The sequence below is a fragment of the Saimiri boliviensis genome, chromosome 7 (genome assembly GCF_048565385.1).
Source record: "Saimiri boliviensis isolate mSaiBol1 chromosome 7, mSaiBol1.pri, whole genome shotgun sequence".
NCBI classification, from domain to species: domain Eukaryota; kingdom Metazoa; phylum Chordata; class Mammalia; order Primates; family Cebidae; genus Saimiri; species Saimiri boliviensis.
The window spans coordinates 52,148,759-52,171,002 of NC_133455.1; the positions used below are offsets into that span (position 1 = coordinate 52,148,759).

The 22,244-nt window shown below is 35.6% G+C and overlaps 1 protein-coding gene across 5 annotated transcripts in view; it reads right to left on the reverse strand.

Moving 5' to 3' along the window:
- The window catches only part of OTOGL (otogelin like), a 346,243-nt gene that overhangs the window by 122,299 nt on the left and 201,700 nt on the right, over nt 1-22,244 (reverse strand). For all 5 annotated transcript variants that reach the window (XR_012518405.1, XM_074402509.1, XM_074402507.1 and 2 more), the window contains 12 exons: nt 22,029-22,154; nt 20,791-20,899; nt 19,825-19,871; nt 19,150-19,295; nt 17,907-18,030; nt 16,382-16,559; nt 11,414-11,538; nt 7,993-8,202; nt 6,630-6,795; nt 5,917-5,991; nt 3,392-3,444; nt 1,627-1,789 (listed from right to left, as the gene is read on the reverse strand). Coding sequence is in view for 4 of the 5 variants with exons in the window: in XM_074402509.1 (XP_074258610.1) it covers nt 1,627-1,789; nt 3,392-3,444; nt 5,917-5,991; nt 6,630-6,795; nt 7,993-8,202; nt 11,414-11,538; nt 16,382-16,559; nt 17,907-18,030; nt 19,150-19,295; nt 19,825-19,871; nt 20,791-20,899; nt 22,029-22,154 (1,522 nt within the window). In the remaining variant the exon portion in view is untranslated. The remainder of the gene's footprint in view (nt 1-1,626; nt 1,790-3,391; nt 3,445-5,916; nt 5,992-6,629; nt 6,796-7,992; nt 8,203-11,413; nt 11,539-16,381; nt 16,560-17,906; nt 18,031-19,149; nt 19,296-19,824; nt 19,872-20,790; nt 20,900-22,028; nt 22,155-22,244) is intronic.

The following is a 22,244-nucleotide window of genomic DNA, read 5'->3' on the forward strand; positions in this document are numbered from 1 at the left end:
ACCCACAGTGATTTCTCAATTAGGGTTCTGTGGTCCTTTTATAGTCAATAAACTGCTAGTACTGTTAGGAGCCACATGAAAACAAGTCACACTGGACTACTGTGCCAAAATGAGCCAGACAAGGTCACATGGAAGACATGGCAAATCATATTACCATAAACAATGTTGTAAGAGAAAGTTATCTTAACAAAATATTTCCAAATCTGTCAGACACCTCAAAGTCAATTCCAACCACATTTATTTCAATACAGTCAGAGAAGGTAGGGTCGGAGGAAATCTCCTCAACATTTTATAATGAGATTTAGCCAGTAAATATGTAAATCATTGTCCAACTAAACATCAAAGGTGACAGTAAATATATTTTAAAAGATAATACCTCAAGCACAGCATATAAAACAAAATTAGGAAATGGCTTTAATTAGCCATGCATTCCCAAGAGTCACAATCAAATCAAATAAATCATGCAATGTGGTGGATTTTAATTATTCTACCATAATAAAGGTTTTATTTCCCTTCTCCTTTTTATTAAAATGTCTTCCTTGCTTATCTGCTCTATGGCCTAATTTCTACCTGTCTTTATTTTCCCAGGCACAGGCACTTGTTCTTTTGTGACCTTTTTTCTCTGCCTCCTGTGCCCTCTCTTTCTAAAGAGATTAATACCAGTCCCAAGTTACTTGGCTCTTCAACCTATTCCAGATGGGGGCCATTTAGACAAATGCGATTCTCCTGGGAAACAAACCACAAGACCTCGCTCTTCTTTGCTCCTGGTTTATATGAGCTGATCCCAGGAATCCCTTTGTGTGAATACGTTCATTGAGGAAGAATGGGTGACCTGTTTGCCTTAGATGGCACTCCCTCTGCACTGCCTCTATTTCATTAGCAGAAGAGGGAGAGCCAGGGAGGCCAGATTATATGTGCGCCTGTGAGGAAGCCATTCTGTGTTTGTCTTTCACATGTACTAGGTATTTCTGCAATGGAAGAAAATTCATGAAGATAAGAGTAGAATATGCTGCCACAAAATAGTGGCTCATATTTATTAAATACACAGACACACACACACACACACACACACACACACACACACACACACACAAACACCACATCTCAAAATGCCTAACTGAGGCTTAAAAGGAACTTGCAGAAAAATCACTTCACTAACAGCGTCAGAGCTGGGATTTGAGCAGTGATGTGTCTGAAGCCAGACCTCCCACTCTTACCCATGCCCTTTGTAGCCTTGATACACTATTTTCTTTAAGATAAAACAGTTGGCATCACTAGTACAACTTTATATCAACACCAGTAACTGCACAATACAATATTTTAAAATGTATTTGAAGAATGTTTTGAATGAAGAGTGATGTGTCACCTTTCCCAAAATTGCAGTTTAATCAGGGGAGAAATTCCAGGTTCATCCAGAAATGAGTTTTCTCCTCAATTCAGTATATTACATTAATAATATTTCACAATTTTATGTGAGCCAAGCAAAATAATTACAATAGTCTAGCTACCAACCCAGTTAACCACTAGTCAGAACAACAATTCTGGCTATTTCTGTAAATAATATTTTCAAGAGATTTTGCTTTCAGTCAAATCCTGAATGTTCTGTATTATGAAGAAGAGGCTTACCCTGGTGCACAAACACAGCCACTTATACAGGGCGAGGATGGGGCACAAGTGAAGTTCATGGCTAGGTTTGCACATGTAGTCTCACAGTTAATACCACCCGCTGGTAATTCCGGGTCAGGAAACCTGCAGTCGAAATACTCTTTTCCCACTGGGCAGACGTGAACTTCAGATATAAGCACAGACAAAATGTCCTTAACTTGTATCTGCTCCATAGACAGATAATCATACTGGCATGTACTTGTCATCAAAACAAAATTCACCATAAAATATTTTAAGAATTATGATTAGATAATGCTGTTACTCTTGATTTTTAGTTGACGAGCTTATAAATATTCCTTAGCCAAATTCCCTTTAGTCACTAAATAGCTTTATTCCAAACCTAATTAGAGTTTGAAAATGTTAGCTGCCTTCCATAAGATAGTAACTAACTAGAATGTAATTTTCTGAAGTCAAGAAACAGGATATTTTTATTAATTCATATATATATAATCAATTTTAAGAATATATTATCAATTTTTATGCATAACATAAAAGCATTGTGGCTTTATAAAGCCACAATGAACACAGGATTCTTCTAAATCTTGCTTCAACTCGAGTCATTGTTTATATCAGTTCTCACTATACCACAGAAGTGCAGAAGTAGACATAATTATAGTCAAGACAGGGGCACCATATTCTTCTAGAAAGCTTCTGGGTTCTTACAGATCAAATACATTTCCTCATGTGGGGCCAGAGGGTTCAAATCCTGTGGGTTCCTCTGTGAGAAGGCTAGCCACCTGGGCTTCCCTTCATTGACCGTGAGTCACCCTGAATCAACTGGGACAGAGTAAGGATGGCTACTGAGTGTGTGTAGTTCATAAACATGTCTTGTAAAGAAACCCTAGGCTTGTCTGAATCCTTGTAAAGTAAATTCAGGACATGTACTTCAAAGCTCTTTAATAATAATATATACCAGGCCATTGAAATACAGAACAAAGCAGTAATAGCTCATAATTACTTTTATCAGCCTACACTCTTCCTGCCCATTAAAATGTATGAAAGCAAGTGTTGTTTATTATGTGCCTAGAATTTGCCCATGGTAACTAGGAATTTAAGGCTCTTTAAATATGAAAATGAGTAATATATATGGTTCTAATATATAAGATCTTCGGAAAGATATTTAAGTATAAAATGACATTCTGAAGGGATGACAGTAGATGTCATTTTACATACCATGTTAAATTTATTGCTACTAGTCCCAGAGTCTTGCTACTCATAATGCAGCCCAGGAACCAGAAGTATTAATGTTATCTTGACCACTGATAGAAATGTAGGATCTCAGGTGTCACCCCTGACCTAATGAAGCAGAATCTGCATTTTAATAAGATCCCCACATGTGCACACTAAAATCTGAGAAGTGATAGTTTAGAGTTTCCCAATTTCTTTCCCACAAATGGGTTATGACAGGTGCCTAGATACATATCCCTAAAGTCCTTCAGGTGTCTGAGGTGCTCTTGTGGAAGGCAGCATCTAGGCAGCATCCCTGGGTTGATTTGCTCCACCCCTTAGCTGACTTACATGTTCAAAGAAAACTATCCCAAAAATATTACAATTTTAAAGGTGGATAAAGTCGAGAAGCCCTGGAATGCCATGTTGAAAAACATTCCCAAGGCTATAACCATGCACATTGGGAAGGAGGGCTGTGAATGACTGATAACATATGCCAGGAGCAGAGGCGGAATCAGAGGTGCATCCTCCTTCAGGAAAACATCTTTTGAGATCTTACCAGCAGAGGGCGTTGCTAATTCATCACATTGCACAGTCCCATTCGAACACTGGCTAGAAGTAAATAAATAGTTAATTTATGGAATCAAATCCGTTTTTTTTTTTTCCTGAATTTCAACAACAATCTAATGTACAAGAATTGATTGAGTACATTATACAAATGTTATTTTTCCCACAGAATTTTTTTTACAAGTTATTAGCTTAGGTCCGATTTCAGGACCATTTCAACACAACATGTTTTTATCAAACATCTGTAAGTGTAGAGCATTGGGATAGGCATGGGAGATACGAACACCAAAATTCACAGTCTTTACCACAATTTGTCTCATATGAGGGGAAGAAGCACAAATACATACTGTATGCAGAGTGACATGCAACATAGAAATATGTTAAGAGATAGAAGTAAAACAAAGAAAAATGTTTTTAAAATCTGTTGGCAACCAACATCAGGGAGTCAAAAGAAGTAAAATCTGAACAGTTTTGAAGAGTGGATGGAGGTCATAGCACACTTAAGGTAGGAAGGCTGTAACATTCAGTGGAAACACACAAACCATGAAGAAGTAAAGCAGCATTCTACATAGCAAAGGGCAATGCAGGAAGGGACAGGCAGTGAGAATGGCAAAAGAGGCAAAGGCTAGCTCCTAGAAGTTGCTAAGTAAGATTTTGCCCCTGAGGTGAGCCATTGAAGACCTTAAGCAGAAAAGTGATATGGTTGCTTTGAATCATTCTGGCAGTAGCACTGAAGATAGGGTGGAGTCACAGCTTCCTTGCAACTTAGATTCTAAAGTCAGGGTAAAAGGCAAGAGCCACATATAGGCAAGATTAACTTTGACAATTCCTGAAGATAACATGACAGGAAACAACACATCAGTTCTCAATAACTCCAATACAGTTTTCCTTCAGCTTTGGACCAGATTATATGTCCTATATTTAAGCCCAGATGAAGAAGCTGACTCACATGTACAGGCCACATCACATGAAAAATATACTATGCACACTTGAACACTAGAATGACACTCAAAGTGTAATTCAACACTGAGTCACCTCTGATCGAATTTGCTCACACTTTGAATGGCACAGAAGAACTGACACATACAGGTCTCAGATCACACACCCAGGTCTTCCATATCATATTTATTCTTGGACAAAGGCTTTTAAAAAGGAATGGCAAACAAAGTCACTATATTAAGTGAATTTTTCTTTTTTTCATTGAGGAGGGATGGGTTACTTTGTTTTTGCTAAGTTTACATAGATTAATTATGTTAAATCCAAAAAGATATGACACCTTGACAGAATGAAAGAGAGGAAACACTAGAGGCAAGAACCCCAGAGAGGAAGGTCCAGGGAAGAGAGAGTGAGACACACTAACTGCCAAAGCAATGAAGATGGAAAAGAAGAAATGACTTTTGACTACACGTAGAAAGTAAAAACAAGTAAAATCCAAAGTTGTTAGGTATTTATTGATTAGGTGTTTTGGGCAGAAGGAAAGAGTAAAAAATGACTCCCAGAGCTCTGGCTTAGAAATCTATGTGAATAGTAATACTGCCTACCACAAAAAGATCCAAGAGCTAGTTGCCATTGTGTCTTGATGTGGAGTGAGAGGAAGGGAGGTAGAGATAAAGATAAAGGTAATTGAGCATAATCTATATTCTGCTCTAAATACAAAATCAGCTGCAGGGCAAAGTAGGCAGAAGACAAGCACTGCAGAGCCAGGTTGACTGGGATTAACTTCCAGCTTTAGTATCAGGTTCCTTAGCCACCTGTATCCCATTTTCTTCACCTGTAAATCAGGATAAAGCAACATCGCCTATCTCTTAGGGTTATGGTAGTAAGTATTTTACTAATAAATATTAAACACTTAGAATGGTGCCAGCACAAAAAAAGGTACACGGTAATGGTTAGATATTATTATTGTTGTTGTTGTTATTATCTACTATCTATTATTATCTGTGGGCACCTATGGGGCAACTGAAAAAGGGAGGTTAGGAATTACATGTAAGTATGGACTGCTGCATGGACGTGCCTAGATTTTCAACAGAAAAGTTACAACCAGAATGAGTGTTATCCTGTGATTAAGTGTTATCTTTCTAGTATTGATGGCCCTGGGGAGGAGGCACATTAACTCTTATGCAGGATATTTTTCAAATCTATTTTGAAATTGCTTTTTTTGAGCTCACTCAGCAATACTGTAATATTTAAACACCTACTTCACCCCTAACTTCTAAGAACGAAAAATGATCAGACTTTCATTTCACTGTGAAATACTTAAATTCATAACTCCCTTCTGCAGTTATGAGTACAAAACTTGGTTATTTCACTTTGAAATGTCATATATGCATGCATTATGTATACATGTGTTTGTACATATGTATACAATCATATATATGATTATAACATACTTAAAGATTACATTGTTACCTTTGTTATTTAATTACAGAGGTCATATTTCAACTTACGGTTTGGGTTAAGAAATTATATTAACATGTACATCGTTTGTGAAATATAATCCCCATCATCGAAACCTACCATAAGCCCGAGGGTGTGGGGATGAGCTCTCCAGGTTGATAAACACTGCCCCTATAATGACACCGGCAGTGGAATCTATAAGAAAAAAAAGTAAATTAAATGGGATATAATTTTTTTCAAAAGCCACTAAAATTCAATCCGATCCTATGCTCTACATTGGTCATTGTAAGACACACTCTGAGTAAGGCATGATTCTCCGAGACTGCATGCAGTCCTGTTACATAAATGGCAGAGCTGCTTAGACATGGAGTTTTGTATGGCTTCAGGTTTTGTTTTCTAAAATACAACTCAGGAAACAATGTTGTTTTTACTCACAAGAAAAATCACTGAATGCAATTCAGAGAAACATAACTGATAGATCATTTAACACTATGTATAAGACAAAAAGCTTTACCTCGTGTGTAAATTGAGAAATTTGTGAGTGCTATGATATTAAAGTCCTGTTACTGAAGTTTGCCATGTGACAATGAAACATAAATCTTGTTATTAATATGACTGTGGTAAAAACAAGCAGGAATACACTTCAAGATCAACCATCAGAGATTCCTTCACTCTTTCTGTAGCTACTGATGAACATGTACAGGATTTTTTTTTTAAAAAAAAGTAAAAACAGTAAGAAACATTTTTTCAAAAACTTCCCTGAAAGCTCATTTAGCCCATAAGAAGAAAAAGCAATTGAAACAGGATGCTGCCAACCTGTTTCTGTGACTTACATGGGTACACAAAAGCTAAGAGTATCTTCATAGAATTTGCCTTCTGGACAGTTACAGCCTTCAGCACAGTCATCATTACACTGCTCTGGGGAGGAGACAGAAATGCAGGAACGGAGGCAGAGCGAGGAACAGTGATGGTACAGCATGCCCTTCTGGCACACCACAGCTAAGGACAAAGGAGCATTGTTTGAGAAAGATTTCCACAGCACATAGAAACATTTTATGCCTGCTTAAGAGTCTAGGATAGAAAATGAAAGCTGGTCCATTACAAGCCAAGGAATTGGGAGAAGCTTAACTTGGATGCTCAAAGAGCAATATCCTCTGTTGAAATGAAAGACTAAAGCAGGGGTTGGAAAACTCTTTCTGCAAAAGGCCAAATGGTAAATATTTTCAGCTGTGCAGATCACACAGTCTCTGTCACAGCTACTCAACTCTGACCTTGTAGCACAGAAGCAGCCAGAGATGACACACACACAAATGGACATGACTGTATTTCAATAAATTTTATTCACAAAAATGCAGGAGGCCCAATGGTTGAAGTTTGCCAACACCCAAACTGGAAGGAATTGGCTCATAGTATAGGAAGATGATAGAAAAAGTTCTCTAACTGCTGGGTCTGTGATTTAAAAGTTACCTCTAATAAATCAAAATCCAAAGACTGGCATCCTGCACAGATTTGGCACATGAATGTACATTACTTTTATATTTACATTATTTTTATCTTAGAAAGCTAAAATTGAGCAGTTAACATCAATACCAGCCAATGATACCCCTGAAATAACTGGAAAAAGCTTTGTGAACCTGAGGGAGTGAGGAGGTGGAGAGAGCGGTACCCCAAGATGGGGGTGGAGGAGGTGCTGGTAAAAATTAGCTAATAAAAAAAATTATAAAACACACAAGGAAACAATCTACCATGAACAAAATGGCAGACAAGATAAGCATGAACATTAAAGCCCCCAAAATTTGATAATAATTGCCTGTTGCATAACATCTATTTAAGTACAAATCAACTATATTACCATATTCCACAATCTTTTTAATACTTTCCAATATTTAGATATGATATTTCCATAAGAATTTTTCGAATGTTTTAAATTATTTCTGTTGCGTATTTCAAAACAGTTAACAATAATTTCATTTATTACAAAACTAGTCAAAAGTTATTGGTCTTATCCAACATATCTCCCATCTTAAAAAATTCAGTATTTCATTTGTTTTTCATGTTTGTACATTATGAAAATATTTCAAATAACAAAAAAACATGCAATATTAACATTTCATTTAAAAAATAAAAGCAGTCATTATAAACACAGAGGTCTCTAAGGTATTATCTGATAGTCTTTAGCTGTGGCATTGTACTCACCACAGAAAGAAATCTGAGCTCTGAAATCAATGGGAACACCACGCTGGCTGCAGAGGTACGCGTAATGGGCAAGAGCATTACACAGGCAGGAGCTTCCACACTTGCATGCATCATGGCGGCATAGCTGATAGTACAGCCCAGGGCTAATATAGATGTGGCAAGGAGCAAAGAGGTCCTGGTGGATGACATCACAGTGTGCTGCATACCCAACTAACAGACAAAGAGCCTCATTAGCATCTTATTTAACAGTTCAGATCTTAGGCTTAAGTATCAAGTTCCAGAATATCAAAGCATTTCACATTCTTAGAAATATACTGTAGTGCATATTGCTTTTAATACAACAGTGAACAATTTCACCTTATACAGTTTTTGTTTGTTTTTTATCATATTGGTAACAGCACTTAATCCATATTCAACAGTCTTTTAGGGAAAAAAAATACCATATTGTACCTGAATAGCGTGAGTAACAGAAGGATTGATAGAAGCAGTGGCCTCAATCATCCCATTGCATGAGAATCATCTAAGAAACCTACTATAAAGAATTGGGGATTATTGGGAGGCTTATTTCCAAACATCCACACATAATAAAGTGGTTCCAGATTGTGGAAGGCAACTCTGTGTAATACACAATTGTCTAGGAAGAATGGGGAATCATCTCATTACAATGGAGTCTCTGAAATGAATGGTAATGTGTCCAATGTCACATAGTCATTGAACTCAATGTCTGCGCAATGCATAGTGTATAATGTCCAGCGAGATATTAGGAGCTCAACAATGTTTGATACATAAATCTACAAATCCATGAATAAGTGAATAATTAATAGAAATTGGGGATTGGGGTATATGCTAAAGGCCATAAGATATAACTATAAAATCACCTGGGAGGGGAGGGAATCTGTGTAATCATTTTGTTGATTTTTCTCTTGAGAATGACTGATCAGATATAATCCTTTATCGAAGTAACCAAGTTTGACAAAACAATTGGATTCCATCTTTCTGAAAGAGGGTAGGTTTGTGGGTTCTTGATGTAGTGGACCTAGTTTGCATTGCTTTCTTAACAGATAAAATTAATCAATCTTTCATCGTCATTGTCTTTGAGAGACCAGATAAGCTGTGGGAGATCAGTTTTTTCACTACTAAGGAGTTACACAGAACTTACTTTGTTGAGTATATTACATACACTTATTATTGATAAGAAAACATAATTGCTCAAGTATATTTTTGCATTCAGTATGTATATGTATATAAAAACAAATGGCTGAAGCTATAGGAGTATACTGCTTACATATATATTCTTAATGCCAAAGATCCTGAAAGAGCAAAGTAATACACCAAAGAGGCCTAATAATTTGTAGACCAAAGTATATTCCCACTGACATTAAGTTAAGGGTAACTAAAGAAGATCCTCATGAAAAAATATCCTTTAGAATCTAGATCAAAATTATTGACTTTTGTTTATTTATTTTCCTTTCTTTGGGGATCTTCCTGAATTTACCCATTTGAAATTTTTTTTAAATTACAGCTGATGGCAAAGCTAAAAGGAAAAAGCTAATATTTTACATATATATATGTGTATATATATATATAAAGTATATATATGTGTATATATATATATATATATATATATATATATATATATAAAGTATATAGCATGTGTGTGGTTTAGGGTGCATGTGGGGAAGTTAATGTGGGTAGTTCCCATGATTATTTCCAAAGTAAAGGCAAATATCTCAAAATATAAATAGTCTATATATCCAGTTCAATATTTCAATTTCCATTATAAGATCATCACATATATATAGAAGACATGGGGCATGGGGAGAAAAGTGATAGAAAATAGAGCAAAATGGCATATAATAAAGGAGACAACTAAAGAAATGATCACAGGGAAACTGATATATCAATTGAGCTCTACTTCAACTTTCACGTTATTAAAAAATAAAGTTGCTGCAATGTAGAGGAGGAAACCAAGAAAGAAACAAACCAAACAAGAGTAGTTGAAGGAGGAGGCATAAATTAGTTGAAAGTTGGGGACACAATAGAGGAAGGTATCGTTAAATGGGAGTAAGATTAAAAGTAATCATTCATGAAACTAAAAAACTTTAGTCTTTTCTTGTTATTATAGATAAGAAAAATGATCAAAGAGGTTAACAGTCTTCTTCAAGTTTAAAAGCTGACTTAGATTTAAAAAAAAAAAGAAAAAAAAGCACCAAGAGCATCTTGTGCTTTTTCCAGTATACAAGAATTCTATGTTAATACTAAAAACAATATGTCAATCAGCCCAGTCCTCCCAACAACAACCACATAATCCGTAAACTGTGCTGGCTTCTTATGAATGCTTAACCAATATGAGTAAAATATTTTTAAAAACTACATCAAAATACCAAACTAGCCAAGATGATTAAAGAAAAAAATAGTTATAAGAATATTTAAGCATGCATATTAATTTTTTCACAATTATATATATATGTCTTGTATCTAAATATATACATGTATATCTTTTTTATTGTGAAGTGAACTAGGTTTTAATATGATTTGCTGGGGCTTCAGTTTTTTTAAAAAAGGCAACCAAAAAGTGTTAGCATGTGAGTTGTCCTAGCATTGCAAATTGGAACTCTGGAGCATGCCTATCTCAAATTGTTGCTGACTCAAAGGCACAAAGCCTATTTGGATCACTGGCTTCCTGCTTATAAATATGTGCTATGAGTAGGGACTTGTAATGAGATGGTAATAACTGACATCAAACATCTCTGGACTATCACCACATTCTCAGAGGATCCCTAGAGGCTTTTCTTTAGCATTTAAAGACTCTAAAAACTCCCAAATGCTAGTCCACAGAGATTTCTTTCTTTTTTTCTTTTTTTTTTTTTTTGTACTTTAGGTTCTGGGGTACATGTGCAGATCATGCAGGATTGTTGCATAGGTTCTCATATAGCAATGTGGTTTGCTGCCTCCATCCCCCCATCACCTACATTTGGCATTTCTCCCTATACTATCCCTCTCCAACCTCCCCACCTCCCCCCACTGTTCCCTCCCTTGCCCCCCCACAACAGACCCCAGTGTGTGATGCTCCCCTCCCGTCCACAGGGATTTCTAAAGACCTAAGAGAAGAAAAATTATGAATGCAAAGTAGAAAATAAAAGTTTGGAAACAGGGATTTCTAAACACCTAAAACAAGAAAATTTATGAATACAAAGTAGAAAATAAAAATCATTCTCAAGTTTTTAAAAAACAATGTAGATTACATGAAAAGGCATATGTAAAGGCATAAATCATATTAAGTAAAGAAAAATACATGAGGAATGACATTGATTTTACCATAATGGAGAAAATCAGAATTTAATATCACTATCTAATTTTACAAAATTATGGTAATACATAGAACTTTTCCCTAAGTTTACGTGCTGAAAAGAAGACTTACTGTTTTGTTGATTGATGTTACAGGGATCCACCATTGGGACATGAACAGGTGCAAAACAAGTAGAAGAAACTCTCCACGCATTTGCATGAAGTTGTGGTGTACCTTCTATCATGCCCGACGGAGAACTAGAAAGCAAAGATAATGCTTATCTGCATGTATCTCTCATTCACTTGTTCATATCCTTCAAATACTTATTTGAGAATACTATTTTTCACAATGCCCAAGGAAATCTTAGAGCTCGAAATTTTCTTCTACCAGTTTAAAAAAAAAAGTACGATGGCAGTAAGCTTCCCATTACTGACATTTTACAATGTACCAAATTGTAGACATACATGATTTTATTTAATCTTCATCTCAGCCTTATAAGAAAAACATCATTTATCACCATTTTACAGCGAAAGCAAAGGAGAAGTTCAGACAAATGTTAAATTACACTAAGCTGATAAGTATCAAAGCCACGATTCAAACCCAGTTCTCCCTGACTTAACCATACACACATAACCAAAACTTTAGCACGTGTGTGGTTTAGGGTGCATGTGGGAAAGTTAGTGTGGGGTAGTTCACATGATCCTTTTCAAATTAAAGACAAATATCTCAAAATATAAGTAGCCTATATATCCCATTCAATATTTCAGTTCCATTATGATCTGAAAGATCAAGATTCCATCATGAAGCTGGCAAACCATATGAAAAAAAATCTATCTTAAAAACTGTAACAGTGTTTAGGAGACAAACACTGCGATTCCACCCCCCACAGCCATTCAGTTGTATTGATTCATCAGCCCACATTTATTAAGTGACAACTCCTCTTGGACAGTGTGCAGGACACTGTCAAAACTACTTAGTGATTCAGGCTGAACTAGGTCTCCTGCAGAAAGTTTTGACCACACCACAACCCTGACTGTGTTCATTGCTCCCATATAGCCAAGCAGAAAAGTAGGCATCTCAGCTTTCTCTAGTGTCCTTATAGATTAACTATTTTCATTGGAGCTGCTTACCAGTAGCTGAGAGAGGACAAAGAAAGGAGCACAGCAAGCCATTTCCTTGTCCCTCCCCTTTCGTCCTTTTCTTCTTTTCCTGTTCCTCAAAATCAACTAGTCCAGGACTGTAAAGAACTACAACAAATACCCTAGAGCAAAATCTCATTGTGTTTATTTAAGAACACAGAGACTCAAAGTAATTGCATGATTTGTGCTAGCTCATTTCTTCTCATTCTTTCCCCTCCCCTCTCTCTCCACTCCTCATGAGGACAACAACACAGGTCAGGGTGATACGTGTAGTCAAGGTTTTCAGTTCAAGGTGGAACTGACTTAGAGCTTTGTTCTTTCATTTTAGTTTACCTTAAAACAATAAATTTTAAAAATACGAGCTAAAATGTGGACCTATTTATTGTCTTTCATTTTATAAAATAACCCTTCAGCTCATCATAGTCAACTTACTGTAATAACGCATATAAAATATATTTTCAAGTAATTAATATTTTCTATTCCATTATGTCTGCATATTCACATTAACCTTCATGAAGAAAGAATTTTAACTACTTAAGTTGGAAAGCTAAACACTGTTCACAAGTTATCTCTGACTCTGAAAGATCATCCTGCACTCTTATCACGCCTAAATGTTTATACATGGAGGAGACTGCTGCCTTAAAAAGAGGCAGCCAGATCTGCCATCTCTTAAACATTGACTGCTGACCCATTCTGACAAACAAAGAAGAGAAAGGGGGATTAATGTCTTTTCTGAACGTCATAGCCAAACCACTTAATATAGTTTCTGTTTCTCAAATGTGGTGAAGACATCAATATTTTGACCTACAAATAAATAAAACAAAAAACTGAATCACCTAAAAAAAAAAAAAAGCACAGGAAGACAAGGAGACAAGATACAAGAAATTAAAATTTTTTAAATTTTAAATGCCAGTTCCTTTTGCCCATCCAAACTATCTTCCTGATGCCCCATTAAACATTCCACCTCAGTTCAATTAACTGTCTATTCTGTGTAAGGTTCTATGCTAGTTCCTAAGAATACAAAAGCAAAGGCACAGGACATGACTTTTAGTCTCAAAGCCCTCACAGATAAACAAGACAAGAAACCAGACAGATAAACAATAAATTTTCATAGATAAGGCATTGTAAGATTTAACTTTGTGTGTGTGAGATATGAATCAGCTTTTTGGGGCAAATAATGTATGAATTGGGATAAACAAAAATGGGAAGTCACAAGAAAGATGAGGAGCAGGATTCTGAGAAGCCAAGCAGGAAGAAGAATATGTGCAAGAATGTTTTTTAAAAAGCACATATGTTTATTGCAGCACTATTTACAATAGCAAAGACTTGGAACCAACCCAAATGGCCATCAATGATAGACTGGATAAAGAAAATGTAGCACATATACAACATGGAATACTATGCAGCCATAAAAAAGAATAAATTCATACCTTTTGCAGGGACATGTATGAAGCTGAAAACCATCATCCTCAGCAAACTAATTCAGGAATGGAAAACTAAACACCTCATGTTCTTACTCATAAGCAGGAGTTGAACAATGAGAATACATGGACACAGGGAGGGGAATATCACACAACAGGGCCTATCAGGTGGTGGGGGGATAGGGGAGTAAGAGCATTGGGACAAATACGTAATACATGTGGGGCTTAAAACCTAGATGGTGGGTGGATAGGTACAGCAAACCACCATGGCACATGTATACCTATGTAACAAACATGCATGTTCAGCACATGTATCCCAGAACTTAACGCAAAATTAAAAAATAATAATAAAAATAAATTTAATTTAATTTAAAAAAGAAAGAAAACAGTATTTCCAGAGTGGCTTCTCCACAAAATGTCCTCTGGCTGCCCAGCCCACAATGACCTGCTCTAATCCTCTATCGTTCTTCTAGCCATAACAACAAAGCCCAACATTTAATTTTTAGAATCACCACTCTCTCTCCTCTCTCTCTCTCTCTCTATATATATATATATGTATATATATATATACATATATATGTGTGTGTGTGTGTGTGTGTGTGTGTGTGTGTGTGTAGTTGATTGATCCTTGCCTAACACTAAATATTCATTTTTAAACTATCTTTAAAATTAAGGTACAGTTAACAAAAATTGAATGTATTTACAGAGTATAATATGATGTTCTGAGGTACACATTGTGAAATGGTTAAATCAAGCTAATGAACATGTCTTTTGCCTCACATTCTTATTTTTTGTTATGAGAGCATTTCATATCTATTCTCCTAGCAATTTTCAAGTACACATTACATCAATTATAGTCATCATATAATTAATTGATCTCAAACGATCTCTCAAATTTACATATTCTGTCTAGCTGATACTTTGTACCCTTTGACCAATATCTTCCCACACTCCCACCCCAACTCTATGTCCTGGCAAACACCATTTTATAATACTTTGCTTCTGTATTTGCCAGTGGTGCAGGCAGCCCAGTCTCCTGGCAGCTACGTGTTCTCCCTGGGAGGCGGGTATGCTGTCTCACAGCTGAGTTGAGTCTGTTTTGTATTTTTTTTTTAATGAGGTGGGAAAAAAAGGGGGCCCTTTATTTTTCTATCTCAAGAGTCTAAGTAAACACCCTTACATTTACATTTGTTTTCTTTTACCGTCATTTTAATATATCAATTTTTACACTGTCTGATGCTGTAAAGGACTAAATTATCGACTAAATTATCAATGACTAAAATCTCGATGTCTTCTTATCTCTGTCTCCAGGTATCTGCCATCAGTTCTCAACAATGGACTACATTTTTAAAATTATTTCTAACTTATAGTTTTTTTTTTTAATTTTTGAAATTGCATGTTAGGTTTTGGGGTACCTGTGAAAAACAGGCAAGATTGTTGCATAGGTACACACATGGCAGTGTGATTTGCTGCCTTCCTCCCCTTCACCTATATCTGGCATTTCTCCCCGTGCTATCTCTCCCCACCTCCCCACCCCCTATCCCTCCCCCATTTCCCCCCCATGGACCCCAGTGTGTAGTGCTCCCCTCCCTGTGTCCATGTGTTCTCATTGTTCAACACCCGCCTATGAGTGAGAACATGCGGTGTTTGATTTTCTGCTCTTGTGTCAGTTTGCTGAGATTTTAGATTGCACATATTTCTTAAAGGCTGTTATGTCCTCTCCCGATCTGCGACACAAAGCTCTGTGAGCATGAGAACCACAGCCTGCTGCTTAAATTGCTCCCAGTGTGCTTTTAGCATGATATCAAGTGCACAAAGCATTTACACTAAATCATAAACTGCTTCTTTTCACACGTAGGTGAAAAGTACCTGGTCAATGTGAGGGGTACAAATATAGTCACTGCTTCGTTTACAGTGAAACACCAACAATCACAAAATCTAACAAGATAACAAAATGTTGCTTTAGAGGTATTATTGATACCAAATGATATCAATATTTAGAGAGTATCATTTACTAAGACTAATACATAATGATATTGAGGTTTATTTTTTAGGCAGCAGTATTTCAAAAATAAAATATTATTAAGGTTGATAGGTGGCAGAGAAGAGAATAGCAGGGAGCAGTGAGCATAGCTGAGCCACACTGCTGAAATCCAAAACCCAGCTCCACTCCATGTGAGCTAAGAGACCTTGAATGATTTATTTGACACTTTGAGGCCTTGGTTAGTTTCCTTATCTATAGAATAAACATTAATATGTTTATTTTATTATTATTTATATATTTATTTATAATTTATTAATATTTTTATAATTAAATTATATATATATTATATTTATGATTTATTAATATTTATATAATAATAAACATTAATACGTTTATTAATGAGAGACTGCTTTATATTTTAAACGTGATGATCCATGTAAATCTCTTGGAATAATGACAACTAAGCTATTATTAGTTAAGTAAACACTTTAATGAATTTATATCCTTTAAATGACCAGTCATTAAGTTATATTAACTATGCAGAAATCATACTTACAGAAAGTCATCCCTTATGTTCCCATTAAAAGTACCACACAGACCTAATGTTCTTCTTTTCCATGCGCTAGTGAGCTGAATATAAATTCTTTCCCCATCTATAGCAAACAGAATCTTTAAACCAAATGTGGTTCTTAGAAGTATAAATAAGGATGACAGAGTTTGAATTTCAACAATACCTGCAGGAAAAGAACATATGTAAATCAGCTTTGGCATTCCTAGACGGTGTTCTGAAAGAGCACACCACCAGGACTCTCCTCCCCAGACAAAAGGGAAGCAGCGGAGGCAGACTAGCAGTTCCTGCCTATGCTTCAGGGCCAACTTTTGCCACCTATGGCTGCTTTTTTTTTCTCCTATTCCTCTGCTTTTCTCCCTCCTTCCGGGTCTTCAGCAAACATTTTTAATAGTTTTTCAGGTCAACACATAATTTCAGTTTACAAGTATCTCACAAGTAAGGAGGCAGTCCTCAGACACTTGAAATCCAATTCATTACCAAGTTCAGACTTTTGTTCTAAATGCTTTTTCAATCTGTCTTCTTCTCTTGACCTCTATCATCACTGCCTTAAGTTGCCTCCTCCTCATTCCTCACGTGCCCTACTTTTATGGTATCCTAACTGTTGTACATGTTTCCTATCTAGCATCTCTCAAAGTCACTTCTACACTGTTGTCATAATGATCTACCAAAAGAAAAATCTCCTTAAAACTCACCATTTATTTGGTTGAACCATATGAGATTGCCCTCTTTGTACATAAAAATGATCAAATATGACAATTTCATATTTGTTTTGTATCAAATTCAACTTCCTAGCTGGACACTTGAGTAGCATGAGCATGCAGTCTGTAAGATAAATCAGGACGTTTCTGAGAGTGAGAGTGTTACTAACAGTCATGCTGGAATGCAGGCATGAACAGGACCTGCCCCAGAAATCCACAATGTAAAATGCCTCCTACATAAGCCCTTCTCATCCTTACCCATGTTCAGACATTCTCCTTTAACCTCTCTGTGCTGTAGCAATACCAATCTAGTTCTAGTTCCCTCAAACTATGCTGCAAAATTCAACACCACCTTGATCTGCATGAAACATGTTCCCTATCCCCTTCAACCCGGCAATTCCTCACTCTTAAATGCTCAGTGAGACAATAATTGTACAATCACCTCTTTCAGGAAACATTCCTGACCATTTCAGTACATCCCTTTCCAGGGCTGAGTGAGCTGCACCTCATTTAGACTCCCAAAGTCTTCCTGTGTATCTTCGAGTTTATCACATTTTATTGTAAGTGGCTGTCTATTGCTTGTCTCTCTTCCCTTCCAAAGTCTAGGTCACTTGAGGTAAACACTAGGTCATTATAAACATCATTATCTTCACTATCTGTAGTTGATGACTGGTGACACATAGGAACTCAGTAAGTGTAGGTAGTCAGCCTAACATTAGAAGATCCCATTTTGTTTGTGTGTGTTGTTGGGTGTTTTTTGTTTGTTTGTTTTAGTAATCTAAAGAAAGTACACCATTAGCATTGTTTCTTACCATTCAGGTTGAAGCCTTGGTTAGGACTAGTAAGAATTTGTCCTCCCCTACCGAGGGTCACTTGTTTGTTAAAATCATCCTCCAGAATCAGAGTTATAGACTGAAGGCAGACTAAGCCAAGATTCTGCATAAAAATCAAATTGCCAATGAAAGGAATGGAAGAGAGACAGAGCCATAGAAAGACATAGGAAGATAGAGAGGGAGATGGGAGAAAGGGAGAAAGAGAGAGGAGAGAAAAAAGAAAGTGCATGTAAATTAGAATTTCTGATATATAAAAGGCTTGAGTATAAGTAATGTAATAAAGTAGTTGTTACATAACCCATTTTATGTAGCCCCATTCCTAATAAAATATAACTCAATATAGTACGTTAAATATATCACGTATATACATACATTTTACTTAGAACATTAAATTAAAGTGTTTCAGTAAAGTACCAATAATTATGTTTTCCACGGCATATAACGTACCTCTCTAAATTCATTTAACTGGCATATTAGACATAAAAAGTCAACAAAGCAAAGAACAAAGAGAATTAGAATTCTACATAGAAAGCTAATTCAGATTCTAATATATTACAAAGAAAAAATAAAACTGGAAAAAAAAGCATATAAAGCTGTTCAGAATTTTCACTGGAAATAATTATTTTCTATTAGAATAAAACTAGAAAATTAACTATTTTTGCGAAATTTTGACTGCTTAACAGATATGAATGAAAGATTAGGATTTCTTTATTTAGAAATTATTTGTGAGTTTATAATTTCAAGAAAAGATCTAAATAAATAAATATTCCAATATGTTAAGAAATTCATTATATATGTTTAAAATGCTATGAAACCAGTTCAAAACTGTCAAAAATAATCTCTTTAAAATAGCTAGGTTGAAGTAAACAAGAAACTTAGTTCATTATACAACCATGCATAAAATGTTCAAAAACCTATATCTACAAACACTTTTTAAAAAAGAAAATGCAATTAAATATAAGTATTTAGACTAAGACATACTTGCTTTCACAATTTAATATCTCTGAAATTAAGATGCCTCATGTAACCAATGGTATGTCATAGAATAATTATCAACACTTCTTTCTGATATGTAGAATAATGATGTATCTTAATAATCAATGTTGTCTTAATTTTAAAGAAAATAGCTATATCCATTCATGTTACCATTCTTAGTCTGAAAAGAAGTTTAAGTAAAAATCAATGAGTCCATATTCCTCTGATCATTTTGAAATGTTCTTACCTGCTCACAGGGAGCTTTCTGTAAAGTAATTGTGAATTTATCTTTTCCAGTTCCTTTCACGAGGATGTATTGGCACATGCCAATGAAAGAATAATGTCGACCATCAAAAGTTGTAAAGTGAGAATCACCTACAACTGAACATTGAACTACCAAAAAAGAAAAAAAAAAAAGAAGAAGGAGGAGGAGGAGGAGAGGAGGAAGAGCAGGAGGAAGAGGAAGAAGGAAGAAAGAACAAGAAGAGAAAATGAAGTTAGAGGAGGAGAGGGAGGAGGATGATACAATTAGGTTAATCCTTTAAAAGCAGGAGATCAACTTATGGTAAATAATCATGAATCAAAAATTTGAACATCTGCGTTGTGTTTAAAATTTACTGGTTTGACAAACTTTCTAGACTAAATTACATTACTTCATTTAATTTAATGCTTATAAAGTGATATTTATCCACATACTTTTTAAGATTTTATAATATTTATACTATTTTAATAAAGTTTTACCAAAGTTTCCCACTCAACACTATCACTTATTCAATTTTCCTTGTATCCTCTGAGTAACTGCTTTTACAGATTATTATAGCCCTTGGTATACATGAGATGTCTTCATAAAAATCAGTGCTATCCTTCTCCCCAATCTAAAGAAATTTGAAACATGCCCTATAAAAACATTTTAAAAGATTACCTGGACAGTCATGCTCGGTGCAGTTCCAAACTCCACCAAAACACACACTAAAAGAAATTATAAAAATATTGATCCATTGGCATAAAAAGTCTGTAGTAATGTTTGTATCAATGTATTGATGAATGTACTAAAATATATCATGTTTTCAGGTTCAGAATAATCTGACTTAAAAAAAAATCTCTGCAAAAGTTCTAATGAACTGGTAATTTTGGGCTGGTTAGCACCTAAACTATTATCTTGTAAGTCATATGTAAAATTCACTGACTTTGATGAAGATCAATAGATATTATAAAAAGAGAAGAGATGTCCTGTTATGTAAGATAAATTCTACCTTCCACCCTCACAAAGGTGTGAGTTTTAGAGGACAAAAGTAGAGTCCCTGTAAAACGGAAACAGAATCAGCATCTGAGAACATGGTTAGTTATCCCATTACATTTTAGTTATATACACTGCCACCAAAGGGGAAAGTGTCTGATGTTATTTAGACTTCTGTTTTTTTTTGTTTTGTTTTGTTTTGTTTTTTTAGGACTATCCTGCAGGGATTTCATGTTTGCCAATGGTGTTAGTTAGCAAATTTAATATGGAATTCTAAATATTTCTAATCATGGACCAAAAATTGGTCATCTGGGGAGTCATGTGTTACAGTATGTAATAGAGAAACCAGAAGCACCATTAAGTTCTAAAAGTCTATGCAAATTAGTGATTACAAATGATTTTTTTAAAAAAGCAACAGACTCATCATATGGATATAAGATACTATAGAATTACCAAGGTAACTGATAAGAATTATATCATAAAACGAAATATAGATGTCCCTTTCCTAAAGAGTTTAAATAAAATGCAAGTTTTGTGTTGGAATTTGGGGAAGCAAATTAGTAATGAGTATATTCCTTTAAACATCTGTCATGGTAAAGTTATCAACTAGCCAAGTAGCAAGAAGTCATTGGCTGTACATTGATCACATACCATTCAGTACATTCATGTTCAATTTTTGAACCAACTGAATAAGCTAATCCATGAAAACCACATGGGCAATTTTCCAAGGAGATGCAAGTCCCATTCTCCATTATGAGGCCTGTTTGAGAAGAAATAAAGATCAAAAATTCAAAATAAATATTTATGGGGCTAACAAACATATAAAAAAATGCTCATCATCACTGATTATTAGAGAAATGCAAATCAAAACCACATTGAGATACCACCTCACGCCAGTTAGAATGGCAATCATTAAAAACTCTTGAGACAACAGATGCTGGAGGGGATGTGAAGAAATAGGAACACTTTTACACTGTTGGTGGGAGTGCAAATTAATCCAACCTTTGTGGAAGACAGTGTGGTGATTCCTCAAGGACCTAGAAATAGAAATTCCATATGACCCAGCAATCCCATTACTGGGTATATACCCAAAGGATTACAAATTGTTCTGTTATAGACACATGCACACGTATATTCATTGCAGCACTTTTTATAATAGCAAAGACCTGGAACTAATCCAAATGCCCATTGATGATAGAATGGACAAGAAAATGTGGCACATATACACCACAGAATACTATGCAGCCATAAAAAATGATGAGTTCGTGTCCTTGTAGGTACATATATGAATCTGGAAACCATCATTCTCAGCAAACTGACACAAGAACAGAAAATCAAACACCACATGTTCTCACTCATAGGTGGGTGCTGAACAATGAGAACACATGGACACAGGGAGGGGAGCATCACACACTAGGGTCTGTTGGGGGAAACTAGGGACTAGGCGAGGAACAGCAGGGGTTGGGGAGGCTGGGGAGAAATAACATGGGGAGAAATGCCAGATATAGGTGATGGGGGGGAATGGAGGAAGCAAATCACATTGCCATGTATGTACCTATGCAACAAGCCTGCAAGATCTGCACATGTACCCCAGAAAACTTAAAATACAATTGAAAAACAAAGTGAAGATATACAAATTTTTAAATACCATTCAATATTAATAGAACAAAAAAATTCTCATGGCTAACTTCAGGACTGTAGATTTCAAACTTCCTGGGAACTTTACAAAGTAATGAACCTTGTATCAGTGAAAAGTAGCCATTCCTCCTTCTCACTTCAAGGACCAAATTCTACAAGAAGAGAAAATTGCAATCGGACTAATATGATCTTTAGGTCACGAGGTACTAGCTTCCATGAGTGCAGACATGGTTTCTTCATGAAGCACTTACCATCTGGGCAGTAACATCCATCAAGACAATGAAGATTGCTCCCAAGACATTGCTTCTCAAATGTGCAGGTTGGTGGACAACAACTGATACAATCCCGATGGACAAAGCTATCATCACATTTATCAGCTAAAATGGGTAAACAGGGGAGCTTAAGTCAATTTTATTAGCCTCTATTTCTTTTAAAAAGTTATTTTATTTTTTACAAAAAAAATTTGC